Source organism: Passer domesticus, chromosome 7, assembly GCF_036417665.1.
Source record: "Passer domesticus isolate bPasDom1 chromosome 7, bPasDom1.hap1, whole genome shotgun sequence".
Lineage (NCBI taxonomy): Eukaryota > Metazoa > Chordata > Aves > Passeriformes > Passeridae > Passer > Passer domesticus.
The window spans coordinates 15,079,329-15,098,763 of record NC_087480.1 but is presented as its reverse complement, the minus strand read 5'-3'; the positions used below and the strand labels follow the sequence as shown (position 1 = coordinate 15,098,763).

The 19,435-nt window shown below is 55.9% G+C and overlaps 1 protein-coding gene across 10 annotated transcripts in view; it reads right to left on the bottom strand.

Moving 5' to 3' along the window:
- The window catches only part of DLG3 (discs large MAGUK scaffold protein 3), a 75,617-nt gene that overhangs the window by 32,128 nt on the left and 24,054 nt on the right, over positions 1-19,435 (bottom strand). For 5 of the 10 annotated variants that reach the window (XR_010365898.1, XM_064426997.1, XM_064426989.1 and 2 more), the window contains one exon: positions 4,906-4,959. Coding sequence is in view for 9 of the 10 variants with exons in the window: in XM_064426997.1 (XP_064283067.1) it covers positions 4,906-4,959 (54 nt within the window). In the remaining variant the exon portion in view is untranslated. Of the gene's footprint in view, positions 1-4,905; positions 4,960-18,038; positions 18,796-19,435 lie in introns of those variants that run through there. The other 5 variants (XM_064426996.1, XM_064426999.1, XM_064426991.1 and 2 more) reach the window with 4 other exon arrangements.

Sequence of the window (19,435 nt, the reverse complement as noted above, 5' to 3'; positions counted from 1 at the left end):
GAGCCTCCCTCGGCACAGTCCCCATCCCATCCCATCCCATCCCATCCCATCCCATCCCATCCCATCCCATCCCATCCCATCCCATCCCATCCCATCCCATCCCATCCCATCCCACCCCTCTCTGCAGTTGGCATCCCGGTGCGTGGGGCGCAGCGTCGCCTCTCCCCGCCTTTCCAGCAACTCAGATTCCTGGCACCCTTTGCTACTACACACATTGTCCTCTCTGCTTTGGCATTCAGCACAGTTGCCACACAGCCAGCCATATGCACACCCACGGCCGCAGAGGAACAGCGTACACATCCCTGGGGATGGGATCTGCAGAAAGCTGTGACAATCTGTGAGCCGTGCTGAGAGCCAGGGAGCGGCCGCTGCCAGCAGCACCCGGGGTGCACTGAGAGCCCAGCACAGACCCCTCACACAGCCCAGGGCTGCCAGGCAGCTGAGCTGGGACAGCCCTGCTCCCCAAATCCCTGGCTGCCAATGCTGAGCGGTGTTCTGCACTGCTCCTGGAAAAACAGTGGTGTAGGTGCTTGCTTGATGTGGTGTCTGGGGTCAGCCAGGCCTGACCAGGAAGTTTTAGCACGGGTTATGTTTTCAAAATTCACGCAACGGAACGCCAGTTAATTGTATAAGGAAGTCAAATGAAGAACTTAATATATACCACGTAACCAAGGGAACGAGCCAACAAAGCGAACGTTCCAGCGTTGGAAAATCAAATACCAGTCACTCACTGACGGAAAAAACCTCCCCATGATACCCACCAGAGCTGCCAGGACCTGGCTCTGCCACAGGCAGCTCCCCCTGTCCTTTGCCAGTGCCCCGTGCTCCTCCCCAGATCCTGTTTGGGGCCATTTCCAGAGGGAAGATGCCCGGGTGGGAAGATGCACCACACCCTGCTCCCCTCGTGTAACACCTGCAGAGCTGACAGCAGTGTCAGGGGCCAATTAGCTGCTCCCAACTTATCCTGATCCAAAGCATCACCTGGTTTCTCATGGAAAGGAGTATGGGTATTTTTTCCAGGCCCTTCCCATACAACAAGGCCACCTGAGGGCTCAGCAAGAGGCACCTTTGCTGGCCCTCTCCTCTTCTGAGCAGGAGCGAAATAGTTACCGATGACGGCATTTAGCTCATCAACAGAAGGCTGCAGAGCAACACTCATCTGATAAACAGAAGAGCACACACCTTCCAGAGCCACTGCAAGCTGTCTGCAGGCTCTGCCGGCCAACACCGCCACAGCCCACGTGGAACACCCCTTGGAATTTGCTGGAGAGTAAGGATTTGAGGTGGGTTTTTGGGCTGGGGGGTGGTTGGCTGTTTTTTGTGGTTTTTCTCATTGACATGTTTTTTAAATAAAAAAGAAGGCCAGATTCATAAGGCAAAGATCAGGTTCCTCAAATGCAACCCAGACAGGCGACCAGGCTGCAAGAGCAAATACCCTGCAGGAAGGATAACACTGCTCAGTCCCTTTTGGAGCCAGATCCTGCCCATATCCTGTGCTTAGGGTGTGAGCACTGGGACCTGCTGGAGGAGCAGCAGTTTATCAAGGTAATGGAGAGGGTCTGAAGACTGCAGAGCCAGCCCTTGGTTGTGCCAGCCAGCCCTGCGTGTGGAGGGCACCTGGCAATGCCCCTCAGGTGCCCCAGCACGGGGAAAGGGGAGCAGCCCTGTGCCAGGGCACCTCCCTGCTGGCACAGGCACCGCCAGAGCTGGCACAGGAGAGCTCTCCCTGCCTGCACATGGCAGGGGCCCAGGGAAAATAGGTCAAGAGCTGCCTCCCCTCACCTCCCCGCGTCCTGCCGCAGCACTGAGACCTACTGACTGGCTGCCAGCTACCCCCTGGCCTCAGCCCCCTCGAGTGCAGTGCCCACGGTGCTGGCCTCGTGCACAGAGTGGATAAATGCCCTGTTTCTGGTCAGCCAGAGGGCTGTGGGGACCAACTTGCTGAGCTTGGGCAGAGTGGAGGGTTTGCAGCCCGACAGCCCCAGCAACAGCTGGGGGGACAGCACAGCCACGCTGCCAGAGGAACAGGCACTGGGATGTGCCCCACACACTTGGACCAAGGTGTGGGGGACTCACTGGCTGAAATCAGGCCTGGAAAGCACTTGTCTTCCTCACACCTGGCTTTTAAGCAACTGAAGGTGATTGCACCTCACTGCTGGGCAATGAGGCACCAAATCAGGCTCCAAGGACCCAGACTCTGAAACCTTAAACTCCCCAAGGGCTTTGGAGTGACCTTCCCTGCTCATTTTGGAACTACCCAGCAGCACGAAGTTGTTTTAGGTTCAGAGAGGCAGCCCTGAAATGTGGAGACCTCATCCGCCATGGAAACTCTGTTTCCAATTCTCTGCCTCCCCAGTATGGACATGCTGGGCAAAATACACCAAGATGTGAAACTATGAGCATGGGTGATGCCCTCCAGCACTCTCCTTAAAATCATAAAGGGATGATTATAATACTGCAGGCATTTTATAACAGGTTATTTGGGGTTTTACACCCTGGGGTTGCTGGGCTCTGCTCAAGCCACACACTGAGCCCCAGCCATCCCAGTGCTGCAGCCCCCACCTTAGAGTGCTGCTACATGCTCCTGGGGATGGAAGTGGGTGGATGGGGACATTGAAATGCAGAACAGACTTCTTGATAAACAGTCAGGGCCAAATCAAGCCCAACAGCCAGTCCAATGCAATCAATGGAACTAGAACAGGAAGGAACTAGACTACTTCCATCTGTTTATCATTAAGGAAAGCAATGAATAGTTAAGTAATTAAAGACTGGAAGATGTGACTTTAACCCTTCCAAATACATACTGTACCAACGGGTTTCAGATTTTGGGTTTGTATAAAAACCTCATGTTTACAGATTTGGCATTTTGGTGTTTGCAGCAAGCTCCTGGTGTGGCTCCTTTGCTGACCTGGGAAACTGCTGAGGTTTTGGGGAGTTGTTTTCTCTGAAGCCTGAGGAATCCAGCACCCAGAGAAGGAAAAGACAGAGCAAAGCCTGTTTCCTGGTACAACTGAAGTAGAAGGCAAGAGGGTTTCCAGGCTGGATGCTGAGGACACAAACTGAGCTGTCTCCCCTGCCCTGGGCACCCAGAGGTGCCACACACCAGATCACAGTCAGCAGAGCTCAGCTACAACCTGGTGGCCCTTTTGACCCCTGCAGGACAGCTGCTCCCAGCATGTTCTACTGAGTTTGGATGGATGGGATCAGTGTCACCCCCAGCAGGATGCTGGCATCTGCCTGGGGTGCAGAGCACCCCTGAAACCCAGCCAAAGTGCAGGGAGAAGGGGTGCACAGGAATATGGGGGTGGCAGGAGAGGGAGGGATGTGAAGTTAATGAGCTGGAGCACAGGGAAGCAGCCAGGAGGGCAGGAGTGCACTGCAGTGCTCTCAGAGGAGGGCTCCCAGAGGTTCCTGGCCTCTGCAGGGTGACAGAACCTGTCCTTGGCCCCTGGGCTCACCTCTCATTGCCCTTGGGCTCACAGGCAAGGAGGAGGACGGGCATGGATGGAGTGTGGCAAAGGATGCAATGCTGGCGCCTACAATGATGAGTGGGAAATGTTCCTCCACAGGTGTGACATTTTGTACTGAGGGAGGGTAGAAATGGATGTGAAAGCAGACTTTCCATCCAGGAACACCTCCCTGCCCTGCCCTGCTCACAGCACAGTCTGGTCCAGCGTGATGGTGGTCCCTTTTTCCAGGAGACACTGCCCTTCTCCCAGTTCCCTGCAGAACAGCAGGAGAGTGCAGACAGGAAGCTGCAACATGGCACTGCCCTGCAGCCCAGCACACTGAGAACCTCCAACCCACAACCTGGCTGTGGCCAGCACGCTCAGAGATGCACCACTGCCTTCCTCCCCAGAGTCAGGTGGCTTTAATTCAGACTTAATTAAACCATACAGGGTTGGAAAGGTGTCAGCCAGGCTTTCCTTCTTTTCTGTAGCTCTTCTCAGCCCAGTGCAGCTCTGATGTGCACTGACCCCACAGGCTGTGGGCTGAGATCTGCAGTTTTCTGCAGGTGAAATTCAACCCTCAGAAGTCACCTGTGGCCCACTACCCTGACTCCAAAGATGGACCCACCCCAGCTCTGAGTCCTGGCGCTGCTCCACTGCTGTGGAAGGCAGCTGCAGTTTGATGCATCAGAAGTGAACCCGACGCAAAGCACCAGCCCTGGCAAGCAGTGAAACTGGGCTCCTTTGGGCAAAGAAGGGAAGCACCCCACAAGCACAGAGGCAGTGCTGCTGGCCAGAAACCCATGCTGGCCACCCTGCTCCCTTCATCTGCCCCGCAGGAATGAGTTACAAATGTTCTGGGGACAGATGCAGCAGGATGCAAACCCTGTCTGCAACAAACTGAGGAGGATTATCTCATACTACACCACTACTACACGGTGCCAAATGCACTGTGGCTGCAAACACACTCAGCAAGCACTGCTCAGCTGCTGGCAGCCTTCAGTGGGAGAGGAGCAGCACCTGGTGGGCCCTGCTGCCCTGAGGACTGGTGAGGGAGATGCCAGCAAGCACCCAGAGAGCCCTGCACCTCTCCTGAGGGGCCAGGGGTGCCTAAGGAGGCTGAGGCAGTGCAGGAAGGTAAAGGATGCTCCAGCAGAGCCTCTCAACTCCCCTGCATGGGAGGCAGAGGAAATGGCTGTATGATTAACCCTGAGCACAACCTCCTCTGCTGAGGCCTTCTGCCTTGTTCCTGAGTCCCCAGCACTGCCTGCTGCTGGCCTCGGTTCTGCAGTGTCACCCAGCCCCAGAAAGGTTTGGGGTGGGATGAGCTGTGGGTATCAGGATCTTCTGCTGCCTTACCAGGGCCTCCTTGAGCTGGGAAAGTCTTTCCTGCATTGCTGAGCAGGGAAAATGCAGCACTTGATCAAAGGAAGCAAAACGAAACCGGGAGACTTACAGAGAGCCCTTGTTCCAGCGAGTCTGTATTCACGATAATGGGAGCGGGGCTGGCCTGTGAGGAGACAAAAGTGGGATGTCACCAAGCTGAGCGATGGACCCAGCCCTTCGTGGTGCACTGCCTCTCCCTGGCCATGCCATCACAGACCCTCCAGGCCAGGCAGCAGAGAGAGATTTGGGAAGGGCTCTCTTTGTCCCTTCTCCAGGTGTCCAACAGCCCCGGGACAGGAGCAGGGCCACAGCATGGCTCTGGGCATCAGTCCTGTCCTCAGAGCTGGTGTGTCCCAAACACCCATGGCCTTGGCTGCTGGCAGAGAGAGAGGGAAAACTGGAAATTCTCTCAGGCTTCTGTCAGACTCCCACCAGCACCAAAATTTACGTGAAATTCACACTAGTGAGGTGTTAGGAGATATGAAGAGTAGGGAAATAGGCCTTTCTGAGGGAGGAATTTACTGCCAGCACACCAGGCTTTCAAGCACCTTCCAACAGCTGCTGTTCTTCTAAGCACAGGGCCACCACGCCCCAGGAGAGGTGACAGCATTTGGTCCCCTATCCTCCTTACTCCTGTGCTCGGCAGCCTTGCCTCCTCCTGCACAGCAGCACATGCATGGGAAGGGAAGGGAAGGGAAGGGAAGGGAAGGGAAGGGAAGGGAAGGGAAGGGAAGGGAAGGGAAGGGAAGGGAAGGGAAGGGAAGGGAAGGGAAGGGAAGGGAAGGGAAGGGAAGGGAAGGGAAGGGAAGGGAAGGGAAGGGAAGGGAAGGGAAGGGAAGGGAAGGGAAGGGAAGGGAAGGGAAGGGAAGGGAAGGGAAGGGAAGGGAAGGGAAGGGAAGGGAAGGGAAGGGAAGGGAAGGGTCAGACGAACCGGGGTGGGACGGCCGGCGATCAGGGACGAGGGCGGCCGGAGGCACGGGACGGAACGGGAGGGGGAGGAGGAGGAGGAGGAGGAGGAGGAGGCGGAGGAGGAGGCGGCGGAGGGCCGGTGGACCGGTGCGGGCCCGCCCCCGGAGCTGTCCAGCGCCGCCGCCGCTGAAGCTCCGGGGCCTGCCCGGGCGTGAGGGAGGAGCGGCAGGAGGCCGAGGCATGCCGGCATTCCTCGCCGGCACACAGCGCAGCAGGGCAAGGCCTGGAAGGTCGGCGGTGGGCTGCAGCTCGCTTCATCATCGCCGGGCTCGTGAGGAGCTACCAGCGACCAGCTGCCAGCGACCACCGTGTGCCCTTCACCGGGGTGTGGGACCACACGGCCCAACAGCGCTGAGCCTGTGATATCTGTGGTGCCTCCTCATCGCTCTTGTCTGGGTTTGCCCGTCCCTGACTGAGACCAGCCTGTGAATGCCACACCAGCCTCCCCCGTAACCCAGCACAGCAGTCCCCACCATGACCTGCTTTAGCTGACCCTATTTCTAGACTATTCACTCCCCTCAGTGGATGAGAGTAAAGCACCAACCAGACAGTGGTTTAAATCCTGCCCTGGAAGGGTCTGCTCTCATATGGATGGAGCAGGAGGTAGTTAATTTGATTTATTCAGATGCTTTCTGATCTTTCCTGTAGCTGTAACTATTGGTTACAAAACCATAGTTTTTATGGCAATTAATTCTCCAACTCAGGCAAATATGGCCACTTCCAAGCAGTCTTGCCAAACCCCTCCTCCACACAAAAGAGAATTGCAATTTTCAGGTCCAGTGTCTTGGGATCTCCAAGTCCCAGAAGCAATGTTGAACTGGGAATATCCCCTCTCTGGCAGTACACAGTCCTTGTATTTAATCCAGATAATTTGAGAGATAGAATATATTAAACCTGGCAGTGGCTTTTATTAGTCCCCAGTGCAATTCTAGGAAGGGATTCCACATTTCAAGGCAGAAAAGAAGCACTTCTACTGCCAGCAATTAACAACCGGTAACACATCAAGGTTTGAATATCCAGATGCCAGCTCTTATTAGATGAGTTTCCAGGAAGGATGCAGCCTAAGTGAATGTAGCCCATCATGTGCCCCCTGATTTATAAAAAGAATTCAACTCCACAAATGATGCTTTGGATCCCTCCCAGGGAGAAGTGCTCTATATAATAACGTTATAGAGGCTTTTGCAGGTCCAGTCTCAGTCTTCCACTGAGCCCCACTGCACGTTTTGTTGAATTAATAATAGCCCAAAAATCACACATCACATTGCCTCGCTCACACAGTGGTGAGCCCTAAGGACATATTTTGTTTAGCCTGCTCCCTGTGCACCGAGCATCCTTCGCAGCCATTCCACACTAGTGATTTTTTACATCTCAGAATACTGCTAGGAGCACAATTTCCCACTCAGGCTCCAGATGGGACCCAGGAGATACTGAAAGTGAGTCGCTGCTCTAAAACAAAGTCACACATGGTCAGGAGGAACTCAGACCAGGAAATCCCCACTTGCCTCCTGCAGCCAGCTATTCCAGCTACTACAAGAAAGGTGTTTGGGCATTAGTTCTGACTTCCACTTGCAAATATTTCAATATTTGCACTTTGTCTGTCCTACCGGAGACAGATAAGACCTAAGACTCAGAAATAAGCAGAGCACCTGAAAAGAAAAAGCTTTTGCCTCCCTCCACCAGTCAGGCAGAGGTACTGAGCAGCTCTGCTAGCCAGGAGAGGAGATAGACAGTCATAATTTTTTGCTGGGCAGCAGGAACATGCTGGTGAATTAACCATGCCCTCAATTCTATAGGGAAGGGTAAGTAATTTATGCCCTAAGGAGCAGGGGTTTGCTGCGTGCAGGGAGGAGAGGGAACAGGGCTGTGCATTCAGATCACATTCAGTGGGGGCTGTGAGATCTCCCATCTAAACCCCTTCACCACAATATTAGTTACCAAGCCCTGTTTGTGCTTGGAGGGGTTTACAAACAGAAAGAGAAGATGTCCAAGTCCCACAGTGCTCACTCCATGGCAGCAGGGTCACCAAAGTCCAGTGGAGCTGGAGGTGCCCTGAACCCTCTCCATCAGGCAGGGACATTTGGTCTCAGGGGATGGAGCTCAAGGAGGACCTTGGGGAGTGAGGAGGGCACTGCACAGATGCAGAGAGATTGATCTGGGCACAAAGCCAGCGAGGCAGAGGACAGCTGTTGAGAAAATCTGGGCAGCAACAGGAGTCAAAGGACGCCACGGTGAAGGGGGATGAAGTCTGAAGGTCAGGATTCAAGAGCTCTCTGGTCTCATGGGGGCTGAGAGAGGCAGAGCCTTGCATTCTCTGAGCTCTGCATGGCACTCCTGGCGGCAGCCACAGCCCAGGTGCTGATGGAGGGAGCAGCAACCTGCCCCAGGCAGCCCCCAGAGAGGGACTGGCTCCCTGTGCAGACCTCGGGAGAGCATCGTGCCTGCTCGGGGCAGCTGCATGTGTGGCTGAAGGCAGGAGGAGGCTGTGGGTCTGCATGCAGGGCAGAAGGGATATCTCCTCCTCTGCAGGCTGGAGCAATACTGCAGCACATGCAGGAAGCAGCCAGGCAGGCCTGTAGTGCTCGGAAAAAATCTCAGGCACAGCACGTGGCCTTTCAGACCACCCTCAGATGTCCCCTCTGGACAGTGATCTGAGAGGGACTGCTGCTGTTTGGGCTCCACTTGGGCCGGGGCAGCCCAGTGACACTAACACAGGGGGAGCACCACATCTACAGGTTATCACCCCTCACCTCAGTTTCTACTGCTGTCATCTGCTGGCACAAAGGTAGGAATTGCAAAACATGATGATTTTCCAAAACTTCCAAGCAAAAGAAAAGCTGCAATTACATGCAAAGGGTGGAGGTTTGCTAGCCTGCTGCTGAGGATTGTGTTCCGCTCTGTGGTATTGCCCCAAGGACTGCTCTCAGGGCTGGCACAGGAGCTGGGCAGGGAGACTCTGAACTGAAAGTTCAAGATAATGTCTCCAGAACTGAGATCCCAAAGCTTTGCCACAGTTTCACATCCTCCACAGAACCAGCATGGGGCCAGCCCAGAGAGGACAGGAGACACGTACCTCCTGGAGGCAAAATACACGTTACACATGTCCCAGGACAAGGGCAACTGGATTGTGAACACATATAAATACATTTCCATCTTAACCAGCAACAGGATTAACAGCAGCCACCAGAGATGGCAAATAGCAGGCCAAACACACAGAGCTGCTCTCTGCAGGAGGGTGCTGTGTCCCATGTGTGATGCAAGAAGGAATGTGCAGGACAGAGTGACTACTTGAGACACTGGGCTAATGCATGAGAAACAAAGCACTAATTTAACTCCTTTATTTCCCCAGACTGGATCAGAGTGAAAATTCAATCTGTCTTTTAATATCCTTTGTTTCCTATCATCTGAGGTATAATAGCAGCACTCAGAAGGAAATGGCTCTGGAGATAAGTGAAATTCCATCTTTACATCCCTTTAAAAGCCCTCAGGAGCAGAGGTCACAAGTGGGAAATGCCCAACAGAATTATCTAATCAGGGCTGACACTGAGCTGCTTGTAGTCCAGCTCCATCTGCTTTGATTTTTTTTAAAAAGGGTGTTAAACCATGGAGAAAGCTGTGCATTTCCAGCTATGAAAGCAGCTGCAGGACCCAGCCGTGCTGAATCCTGGCTGTGAACAAGCAGGTACAGGCTCGGGGATGCCGAGGGTGCTGCGGGCAGCAGGGTCAGCTGCAGGACGCCCAGACACCAACAGGATCCTGCTGCTGTGGGGAGTGGGCTTGCACCAAGCTGCTGAATTAATTTCAGAGGAACCAGCCCAGGTCCTGCCTGCACAGCACACACGGAGAGCCCCTGCTCAGTGCCACTGAGCCCTGCCCCTCATGAGCACTGGCACTCTCATCTGCTCTGTGCCAGCCCTGCTGCCCTGTGCCCAGGTGCTGCTTTTCCCAACGCTGGGCTGCTTCCTGCACCAAGCATGAGGCTCCCACGGCACCTGAGAGGACACAGCTCCTCCACAGCAACCTGAACTTGTGCTCAAGGCCAGACAGAAACCCACTCTTTAGGTTCCCTGAGGCAAGGAGGGGATGAGTCTTGGCTCTGCCCTGCTGGAGAGCAGGTGTGTAGAGCAGAGAGGTGCTGGCATCTTCCCTCCAGGTTGCTCCTGGTCCCCACAGACCCCCTTGTTTTTCACCTGGCTGTGCCCAGGGAAGCCACCTCACAGTCCTCCTGGTAGGAAGAATTCATGGCATATCCCTTCCCAGACTGAAGAAGCCTGCTCCCAGCTGGCCCATGAGATGTAGGGCTTTTCTGACATCTCAAGACCAAATCCATGCTTTGACCTAACCCTTCCATTCTCAAGGGGAGAGGTGCCACACTGCTGCCAGGGCTGGTCCCATCCTCACAGATCCCTGTGCTCATCTCTCTTTGCTTTCCTGGGCTTTACATGGTGGCCAGAGCTGAGGTTGCTTGGAAGCATCAACAGAGCTGGAGACCTCTGAGGGAGAGCTGATTCTGCAGGGTTCCCACTGGCTGGGACAGGGAAAGGGAGCAAAAGAAAACAGGGGATGGAAACTTTTGGAGGCTGAAGAAGTTCTTGGCCAGAGATGAGTTCTTGGCCTTCCTTTTAACTGGGCTGGATAAAGGAACTCTGCACTTTTTCTCACCTCCTACAAGAGCAACCTGTTGGCTGACATGGCAGGGGAGGATATGACCCAGCAAGTGTGCCTGCGTGAAGGGGAGTGCTGAGCCTGGCCCCTGCCCTCCTGCACAGCTCAAAAGGTGGCATCAGTGATGTAGGGAGGGGTGCTGGGGCTGACTCTGGAGGTTGCAGGTGCCCGCGCCCGCTGTGCCAGTCCCGTCCAGCCAGGTGCCAGCTGCTGCCTGCCTCCCTGTGCTCGGCTGCCAGCCAGCCCGGTGGCCTGCAAGCAAGAACAGCCCTCCTCTCCAGGTTGCTCTGGGAGATGTCCGAGCTGGGCTGTTTTGGTGGCACAAGCAGGCTCTGGGGCCGTGGCAGCAGAGCCCTGCCCCACGGCTGCTCTCGGCACTGCTCAAAGCACCGCGGCCATCCGGAAACACCGAACACGGGACTCGAAAGGTCCCTGGTCACAAGGATCTTTGGCAAAGCCACTGAAGTGCCCCAAGTGTAATGTGAACACAAGCAGCTACTGAAGGTTTAATCTTTGTTTTGGTGCTTTTTTCTTTTTTTTTTTTTTTTTTTAAAGAGTAGCTTAAATAGGGACTGGAACAAGCCTTTACTCGGTAGCACAGGAAGAAAGCTTCCCAAAGAGAAGCTCTGTCAAATATAAGTTTCCATTTAGAAACCATTAAGGCCAGGGTGTTCAAACTTGAAAGTTAGACATCCTGTTCCAGGCTCAGCCCACTAAAATAAGTGACCCAATTTGCAGAGTTTCTGGACTTCAGTAGCTTCTCTTTGACCTGGCAGTACCAAATACAATTTACTTGATTTCTTTTTACACAGGAAGAGTTGTTATTATCTGAGTCACATGCTTTTACCCTGCTCTCAGACAAATACATATGTATAGGGGTAAAAAGAGAATAAGGATCAGTGTTAAAATAAAGAATTCTTTGGTTCCTGGGATTCGAATATCCTAATTTCTTCTTTTCAGTAAGTTCCAGTGCACACCCACTTAACAAGTGTTAAGAAACCTGTTTCTGTGGGAAAAAAAGCAAACCAAGTTCCATCAACAGAGATTCAAGAAAAATTCTAGTTAATACAAAGGTCACAAGAAGGTATCTAGGGCCTGGTCCAGGGTGCTCTGAAGCACTACATGTTCCCAAAAATAATTACACCCTCAAAGCAGCTCTTCCCCAAGCCCCATCAAGCAAGCTCTGCAAGTTAAACTGCAAAGTTAATTCCAAATTCAGGTATTCTGAACTTGTTAAACACTGTATTAAAAGTTTTCACCTCTAAGTCCCTGATACATGCTCACAGCATATTGCTGGATTTGCAACGAGGGCCCTTGAGGACTCCCTACATCATCCCATCTTTGCATGTGTGAAAACCAGCTGTGAGCATTAACACAGCCCACTGCACCCACAGCTCTGGCACAACCTCCCAGCAAGGGCTACACCCATCCCTGGATCACGGCTGCCAGGCTGAGCCCCAGGCTCGCTGTCCCCTGCCTGCACGCGGGGTTTGGGGTGGCAGGCAGAGCCCCCTCATCCCCACAGGAGCAGTGCAGGACCTGCCCTCCCTGGCACCCAGAGCCCCTTGCAGAGCATCCTGCACCGGGCTGAGCGCAGCGGGCGCCCGCACATCACCACGGCCCTGATTACGTCCTGATTAGTCTTAATGACTTCCCCTCTCTAAATGAGCATTCACAGCTCTGGAAGGAACGGAAGCTTCTCTCCTCCCATAATAGCACACGACGTGCCGAGGGGCTTACCCGAACAAGGCAACTCTCCAGGAACAGTGACAGCTTCTGCTTCGCTTCCTCCTCCCACCCTCCCCTGCACCAGGGTACCCGGACTGGCCTCTGGCACAGCTGTCCCCTGGGTCTCCCTCTCGTGTAACCCCCCGTGGGACCCACACCCTGAGGATGGCCAGCAGATCCCTGCTGAATGCCTGGCACTGCTCAGTACTGGGCTCAGGCAGGTTCCAGTGGTGGTGGAAGAGCTGGTGGGAAGAACAGCCATGGGGGCAGGGGACATCCCTCCAAGAGGAATGACAGCAGGTGCTGTCCCAGCGGAGGCTGATGGGCTTCCTGCTGCCCCCAGGTTCTTCACCAGGAGCAACTTCCTCCACATTGCACACACCCCTGTGAAACGTGCCCGTGCTTGGCCCTGCATGCCTCAGCAATGCACTCTCCTCCTCCTCCTCCTCCAGCAAGGTGGCAGGGCAACATCCTCCCATTTCTGGCAGGTACTTTGCCCTTCTTCCACATGTTGCATTGATGGGGTCTCTCCCACCTATGTCGCTTCAGACCCTGCCTCTAGAGCAGCAGCTACATCTCTAGCACCGCCAGTTCAGACACCAGCTCCAGCACCTCTCCGTGCTGCTCCAGGGCTCCCTCCAGCAGCTCAGGACCCCAAACCCAGCAGCCAGGCACAGCCCTGGGGCTGCAGTCTGCACATCAGGGCTGGCTGGCAGGCAGCAGTCGGTAATCCAGCTGGAGAGGAGCTAAGCTCAGTCCTTCAACTCACTTCTCTAATTCCAGCATTATCCCTTACTGTATTAAAGGGATGAGTCAGAAAAGCCAACAAGCACAAGTGTACAGCCCCTGTCCAAGGGACTCATGTGCCCAAAGAAAGGGGGGAAAGCCTTACAGGTGAATAAATAAACTAAGGAGAAAAATGTCCTCAGCTATTAACCCCTAAATGAATTCAATGTGTTTTGTGAAGGAGCACTGAGAACATCTGACCCTCCCCAGTCCAGGGGAAGGGTGACAGCAGGACACAGGGTGCTCCAGGGCAGGTGAGGAGAACCAGCTCACTCAGCATCTGTGTTTTCCCAGGAGAGGCACAGGAAGGGGTATGACTTTAAAAAAAACATTATCTAGGCCTTGATTTCATCTGAGGGGCAGGAAAGGAACATCAAAACCATGGGAAAAATCAGCTTCTTCCTAGGGGGCAAGGGGCCAAGGATGGGTGCGAGGCTGGGTGTGAGGCTGGGCTTGGGGGGAGGAGAGCAGCTCAGTACCTGGTTATAGCAACTCCACTGGGTGATGACGGCAGGATCACCAGATGGAGATGCCCAAGAAACAAGCTGAGAGGTGAGATCAGATGGAGGGGGATATATTAGGAACAGACACGCAGATTTACACATCGTGAGTGAGGAGGTGACAAACAGGTCTGTGGAAGGGGAATCAAGCTCTCACGAGGGAGTGGAGTGTGATGAGGAGTGAGGGAGAGGGAAGACTCTCTGGGACTCCGGCTGGCAGGGGGACATGCTGCAAGAGATGCTGGAGGTGGAGGGAGGACAGGGGACCACCAGTGACCAGAGACAGGGGCTGAGCAGATGGATGGGGCCAGGAACAGGCAAGCACTGTGCTCAGCAATGGAGCCAGACGCAAAGGACAAGTTTCACTACAGTTGCATCTACATTTAGGCTGCCAAAAATACCTTTCACAGATTGGCTGTCTTTAATTAAAAGGATGTCTCCTGTGCTCCTGGCACGATACAGAACTCATCCTGCCACGTGGGGCTCTGTGTGGAAGCTCTGCAGGGGGGACTTTCCCATGGGACAGCTCCTCTTTCCCTGCATCCTTCCCATCCTGCCAGTGCTGGGCAGCTCGGGCAGCAGTGCTTCCCTGAAATGCCCCTCCACAGTGCAGGCACAGAGAAAAGAAGGAAAACTTCACCCCCTTCCTGTTTTGGCTTCTCTCCTTCCCTCCAAACACGGAGAACGCCTTCCTCCTCTCTCCTCCTCCACGTTTCAGTGCAAAGATTTAGCTAATTTCTTCTATGAATAGCACGGGAGTAGCCATAGCAACATCACCCTGCCAACCTCACCACCTCCACTGCCTCCATGTCCCCGGCACCCTGTTCCTCTCACCCTCCCTCGCACCTCCCCAGGGAACATCTGGGGCTTCAGCCATTTCCCACAAAGCAACCTGTATTTGGCTTCCTGCCTGCCCCCCTGGTGCTCTCCCTCCTTCCTTCCAGCCATACCTGCCCATCACTCAGAAACCTGGTCTGAACCCCCACGGTTTCTCCAAGGCTTTTTCCTCCCCATGCCCCAAGAGACAGGAGTCCCAAGCCCAACATGGTCTGAAGGCTCAGCAAAGGCTGGTGCTTTGGCCAAGATGTGCTGTCCTGTGCCCCTCTACTGCAGTTAACTGCCCAGGGCTTGGGAGGAACTCAACAGCAATGTTTGTGCGTCAAAAACCATCCCTGAAAATGAGTGAAACACCCACTGCTGAGAGTGGGCAGGGAAGATCTGTCCCACTCCTCCACCTGCCTGGCCATGAAACACTTCTGCCAGGGGTGGAGGCCACACAAGCCTGGCATGCTCCGGGCATTTGCAGGTGGTCAAGGTCTCATTGCAATGACCACTCCAAGAGGGAGAAAGGGACCACAGAAAAGGGGGCAGCAGGACTTTGCATTCCCAGCCAAGCAGGGCCAGCAAACCTGGGGCAGCCCCGGGGGCAGAGAGCAATTCCTCACCACATGCCAGGGAACTGCACTGCCCTGGGCCCCTGCCCCAGCCCATGCCCAAAATGCACATGAAAATGCTGGTGACACCCTTGAGACCCTCATGGGGGGCCTTGCTCTGGTCACTGTGCCTGGCACCAGTCTTCAGAGTGAGCTGAGACTCAGGGCTGGACATTCCCTGTGGGAGGGAAAGGTGCTGCTTCTGGACCCTCAGCTCTTGGAGCAGGGCTGGAGAAGGGGCTTGGGCATGGCCAGGCAGTTGAGCACCCCTCTCCTGAGAAGCCATGGAGCCACTGTGCAGGGGAGAGGAGGGGTTTGAGCAGTCTGCTCCTCCAGTGCTGTAAGGGATGCTTCCCTGGGTCACACTGCTCTCCAAAGCCAGGAGTCCTCCTGTCACCCCAGCCTGGCAGGGGAGGAACCGAGCTCCCCACCAGCAAGCAAAGGGGGACAAGGAGGGCACAGGGCAAATGAGAGTGATGGGAACAATGGAGGACAGCAATGACATCAAGTGTGGGGACCAGAAACTGATGAGCAGGGAACATGGATAGGTAAGGGAAAAGAAATGGGAGACATCTCAGTGGGGAGAAGGAAAGCAAAGCAAAAAAGATGTGAGATTGCTAGACCTCTGAGATTCCTCCCTCCCTCTGGTGAGGATTAGGGATTCTCAGTTACTGGCATTGCCTGAGCAAGCTAAAATGTGTCCTAGAGAAGGGGAGAGGCAGGAGGAGAGAACAGACGGGGGCTGGAAGTGGGAGGAGGTGCAGGTTGACGTTGGGACCGTGCTGTGTGTTGGGCAGCACGTGTGGGCACGTCTCACATGCCGTGGAGCGGCACACGGGTACGTGAGTATGCCATGATGTCAGAACATACACCACCATATGCAACTGTGAGCACGCTTCTGATGTCAGAGCACCAGCACACGCTTCTCTGCTTGCATGAAGGAGCAAGGGGAGGAAAAAACGCTTAAATGAGGGCTGGTGAAGCTCCCCAGGAGGGTAACAGATCCCTGCTTACCCTGGAAAGGCTCCCGGCCTGTGCACCCCTTCCCACCTCAGCTGCTGGAAGTGCTTTCAGGGACAGTGAGCTCATTTAAAGGGGCAGCCCTGAAAAATGGCAGCCCTGCCTTCAGCCAAGGCTCTCCTGGAAACAGAGGCAGCCTGTGAAGGAGATTGCTTTGCATCTGCAACCTCCAGCCAAATCTACCCAGAGCCCAACATCTCCCGGCCTCCCAGAGCCAACTGGACCTGCTTGCCTGGGCACAAGCCATGCCTAGATGTTTCCATGTTACCACCTTTGTCCCTCTGCCCACCGCTGGGCTGGGAAGAACACGGATTCCTCGGGGCTCAGGCACTTGGCACCCTCGGATGAGGAGGAGAGCACTGCTGAGGCATTTGCTGCAAGCTTTACTCACGGCATACATTTGCTCCACACCAGGGAGCGGCTGCCTGCTCTGACACAGGCAGTGCACATACCACACACGTCACATTCTACATGCAGACCCCGCTATGCTCACATAGCCTCAAACACTGGCATCCTCTGTTGCTTGCAATGCCGTGAGGAGCTTTTGATTTTCCTTTTTTTTTTTTTTTCCCCCCCCATGTTCAGAAAGGCAAAGGCAGAGCAGAGATTCCCAACGCGGACTTTGCGAGCAGCCCAAGCTCCATGGCAGCACCACAAAGAGACAATGATTTCTCTTCCACCATTGCAAAAACATGAAAGGCTCCCCTGCCCAGCCTGCCACGGCAGCAATGCAGCTGGCATCACTTCCTTCTCACACTGCTTGCAATTGTCTTACCAGGAATACTGGGCCGGACCTTTCATGCAAGCAGGAGCAGAAATGAGGGAGCAAACATGCTTCAATTTTCTGCTCCCTGAGCTTGCTGCTTTGGATGGAGGGAAGGAAAGAGATAGGGGAGGAAAGATGGAAGAATGCTTGCCAGGAATCAGCAGGCGAGAGAGAACTGGGGCTGATTTTGATACAAAGAGTGGCAGAGAAAGAGAGAGAAAGCAGCATCAGGCTCATAGGAAGGTGGCTGGAGTTTTTGGTGCCTTCTGTAAATACAATCTGAGCTATCAGCTATGAATCTAATTATTTCAACCAGAGCTACAGACAGACAGTAATGAAGAAAAAACACAGAGGATGGGAAGAAGAGGGTTGTGTTTGCCGAGAGCAGAGGAGGAGAGAATTCCCATTGATTCCCGTGTGTCTGCCTGCTACAGCATCTTGAAATAATAATTAGAAGGATCAATAAGAAATCATGTGAGGTTTGAAGATAATGAATGAAAGAAGCAGAAGAAGCAAACTGAAATGCCTTTCTGTCAAGCAGGGTAAATTGTTTTTCAGGCAGGGGCTAGCCTCCATTTTAATGCTTTGCAAAAAGATCCAACCATTTTCTAAGCTGGCTTGTGGGTTCTAAATAAGACTGGTCTCTCCATTTAGGGGAGAGAGACACAGCCCAAAGATGGGTCCAGGAGAACACTAATAAAATGAATGTGTGGGAAGAAATGGAGGCAGTGAAATGGGGCAGAATGCACACAGCACGCCAGCGACCAGAGCAGGGTTACGTAATAATCTCGGGGAGCAGGGACGTAGCAGCAGAGCGAGGAAACCACAACTCAATGGAGAGTGGGTGACAGTTTGGGAGCGCTGGCAAGCAACACCGCGAACCCACGAGGCTGCCCAGCGGGCAGCACGCACCATGCCTGCTGAACACAGCCTGACGGGATGCCCTTGGCGCTGCCAGGGCTCCAGGCATCGCAAGCGGCGAGCGCCTCAGGTGGGGCGTCCAAAATACATCAACGCCCGACGACCACCTTGCGCCAAGCAAGATCCACTTGGCCCCGTTCGGCCCTGGGGAGGCTGCTCCATCGCCGGGCTCCTGCGCTGGGCAGGACCGCGGCACCGAGCCCGGAGAACGGCAACGCCGACCCGACCGACTCCGACGGCCGACCCGACCCGAGCGACGACCACGGCGGACCGCAGGGACGGCGGTGCCGAGCCCGGCAGCGGCAGCACCCAGCCGGGGCGATGCGATGCTGCACGGCCGGGAACCCCGCGTCACCCCGACAGCCGCCCGCCCCGTCGCGTCCCGCAGCGGGGAGCGCTGCCCGGGGCTGGCCCGTACCTGCTCGTACCAGTCGCGGCTCGAACACGTGCACTCGGGCCACCAGCCCGGGCCGCTCCCGTTCACCTTGGCCGCGCTCTTCCCCGGCGCCGGCGGCGGCGGCTTCAGCGCGGCGGGGTCGCGGGCGGGGGGCCCCAGCTTGGCCTTGCCGCGGGCGGCGGGCGCGGCCCCCCCGGGTGCGGGCAGGGTCTGCGAGCCGTAGCCGCCGTAGCCGTACTGCTCGTGCTGCCACTCGCCGTAGGAGGGGGGGTCCATGCGCCGCAGGGCCGCCATCCGCGTTACCTCGTAGCACTCGGGGCACTTGCAGCAGTGGTGGTGCTTGTGCATCGCTGCCCTCACACCATAGAGCCGGCAGGGAGGGAGGGAGGGAGGGAGGCGGCGCGGAGGGGCGGAGGGAGGTAGGGAGGAGGGAGGGAGGGATGCTCAGGGGGCGGCAGCGGCCCCCGCCCCGCGCAAGGCGCGCCTGCCGCCTCTTCGCCCGCTCGGCGCCCCCGGCCCCGTGGGAGGAGGAGGAGGAGGAGGAGGAGGAAGAGGAAAGGAGGGGGATGGTGTTACAGCGCGGTGATCTCCGCGGGGGCGCGCCGCGGCATCGTCCGCACCGCCACTCAGCCCCGGGGCCGCTCCCGGCGCGGGGCGCGGGGCAGCAGCTGCGAAGCGCTCCGCTGCATGGGCCGGCCCAGCCCGGCCCGGCTCAGCCCGGTCCGGCTCGGCTCGATGCGGGACCGCGGCACCTGCGGCGGCGCGGAGCATCCCTCGCCCCCCCTCCCCCGCAGCCGCCAATCCGCGCCGGCGGAACCTCCGCGCTCCGCCCCGGCGGCGGGGGCGCGCTCAGCCCCGCACCGGCCCCGCGCTCAGCCCCGCGTTCAGCCCCGCACCGGCCCCGCGCCCCGGGCACAGCCCGGCCCCGCGCTCAGCCCCGCGCTCCGGGCACAGCTCAGCCCCCGCTGCCCCCGCGCAGGCGGCATCCAGAAGAGCAGAATCCTGCGCTACCTCACGCATCACCTTGCGGCTGCCCCCAGCGCACAGGGCAGCCCTTGTGCAGCGCCGGCCGCCCCGCCTGCCCCGCAAGCCGCGGCAGCTCCCCCTGCCAGCTTTGGGGTTGGCGCCAAGGGGGGTTAATTTTGCTCCAGCTGTGGTCCGCACTGGAGTAGGAAATAATTTTTCCAGATGTGAACAGGTAGCAGCAGCTCTGTTGCATCTCTGTATCAGTTCTCACCTGGCTTTTTTGGAAATGTTACCACATGGGCTCCATCCACTGCCCCGTGAGCCACAGGTGCATTGAGGGTGTAGAAACCCCAAGGGCCTTTGCTGGGCCTTTCACCTACTGCCTGCTTTTCTCCCCTGCCATCAGGGATGGCAAAAGCAAATCAGGAATGCCTGCTGGTGCAGCAGGGCAA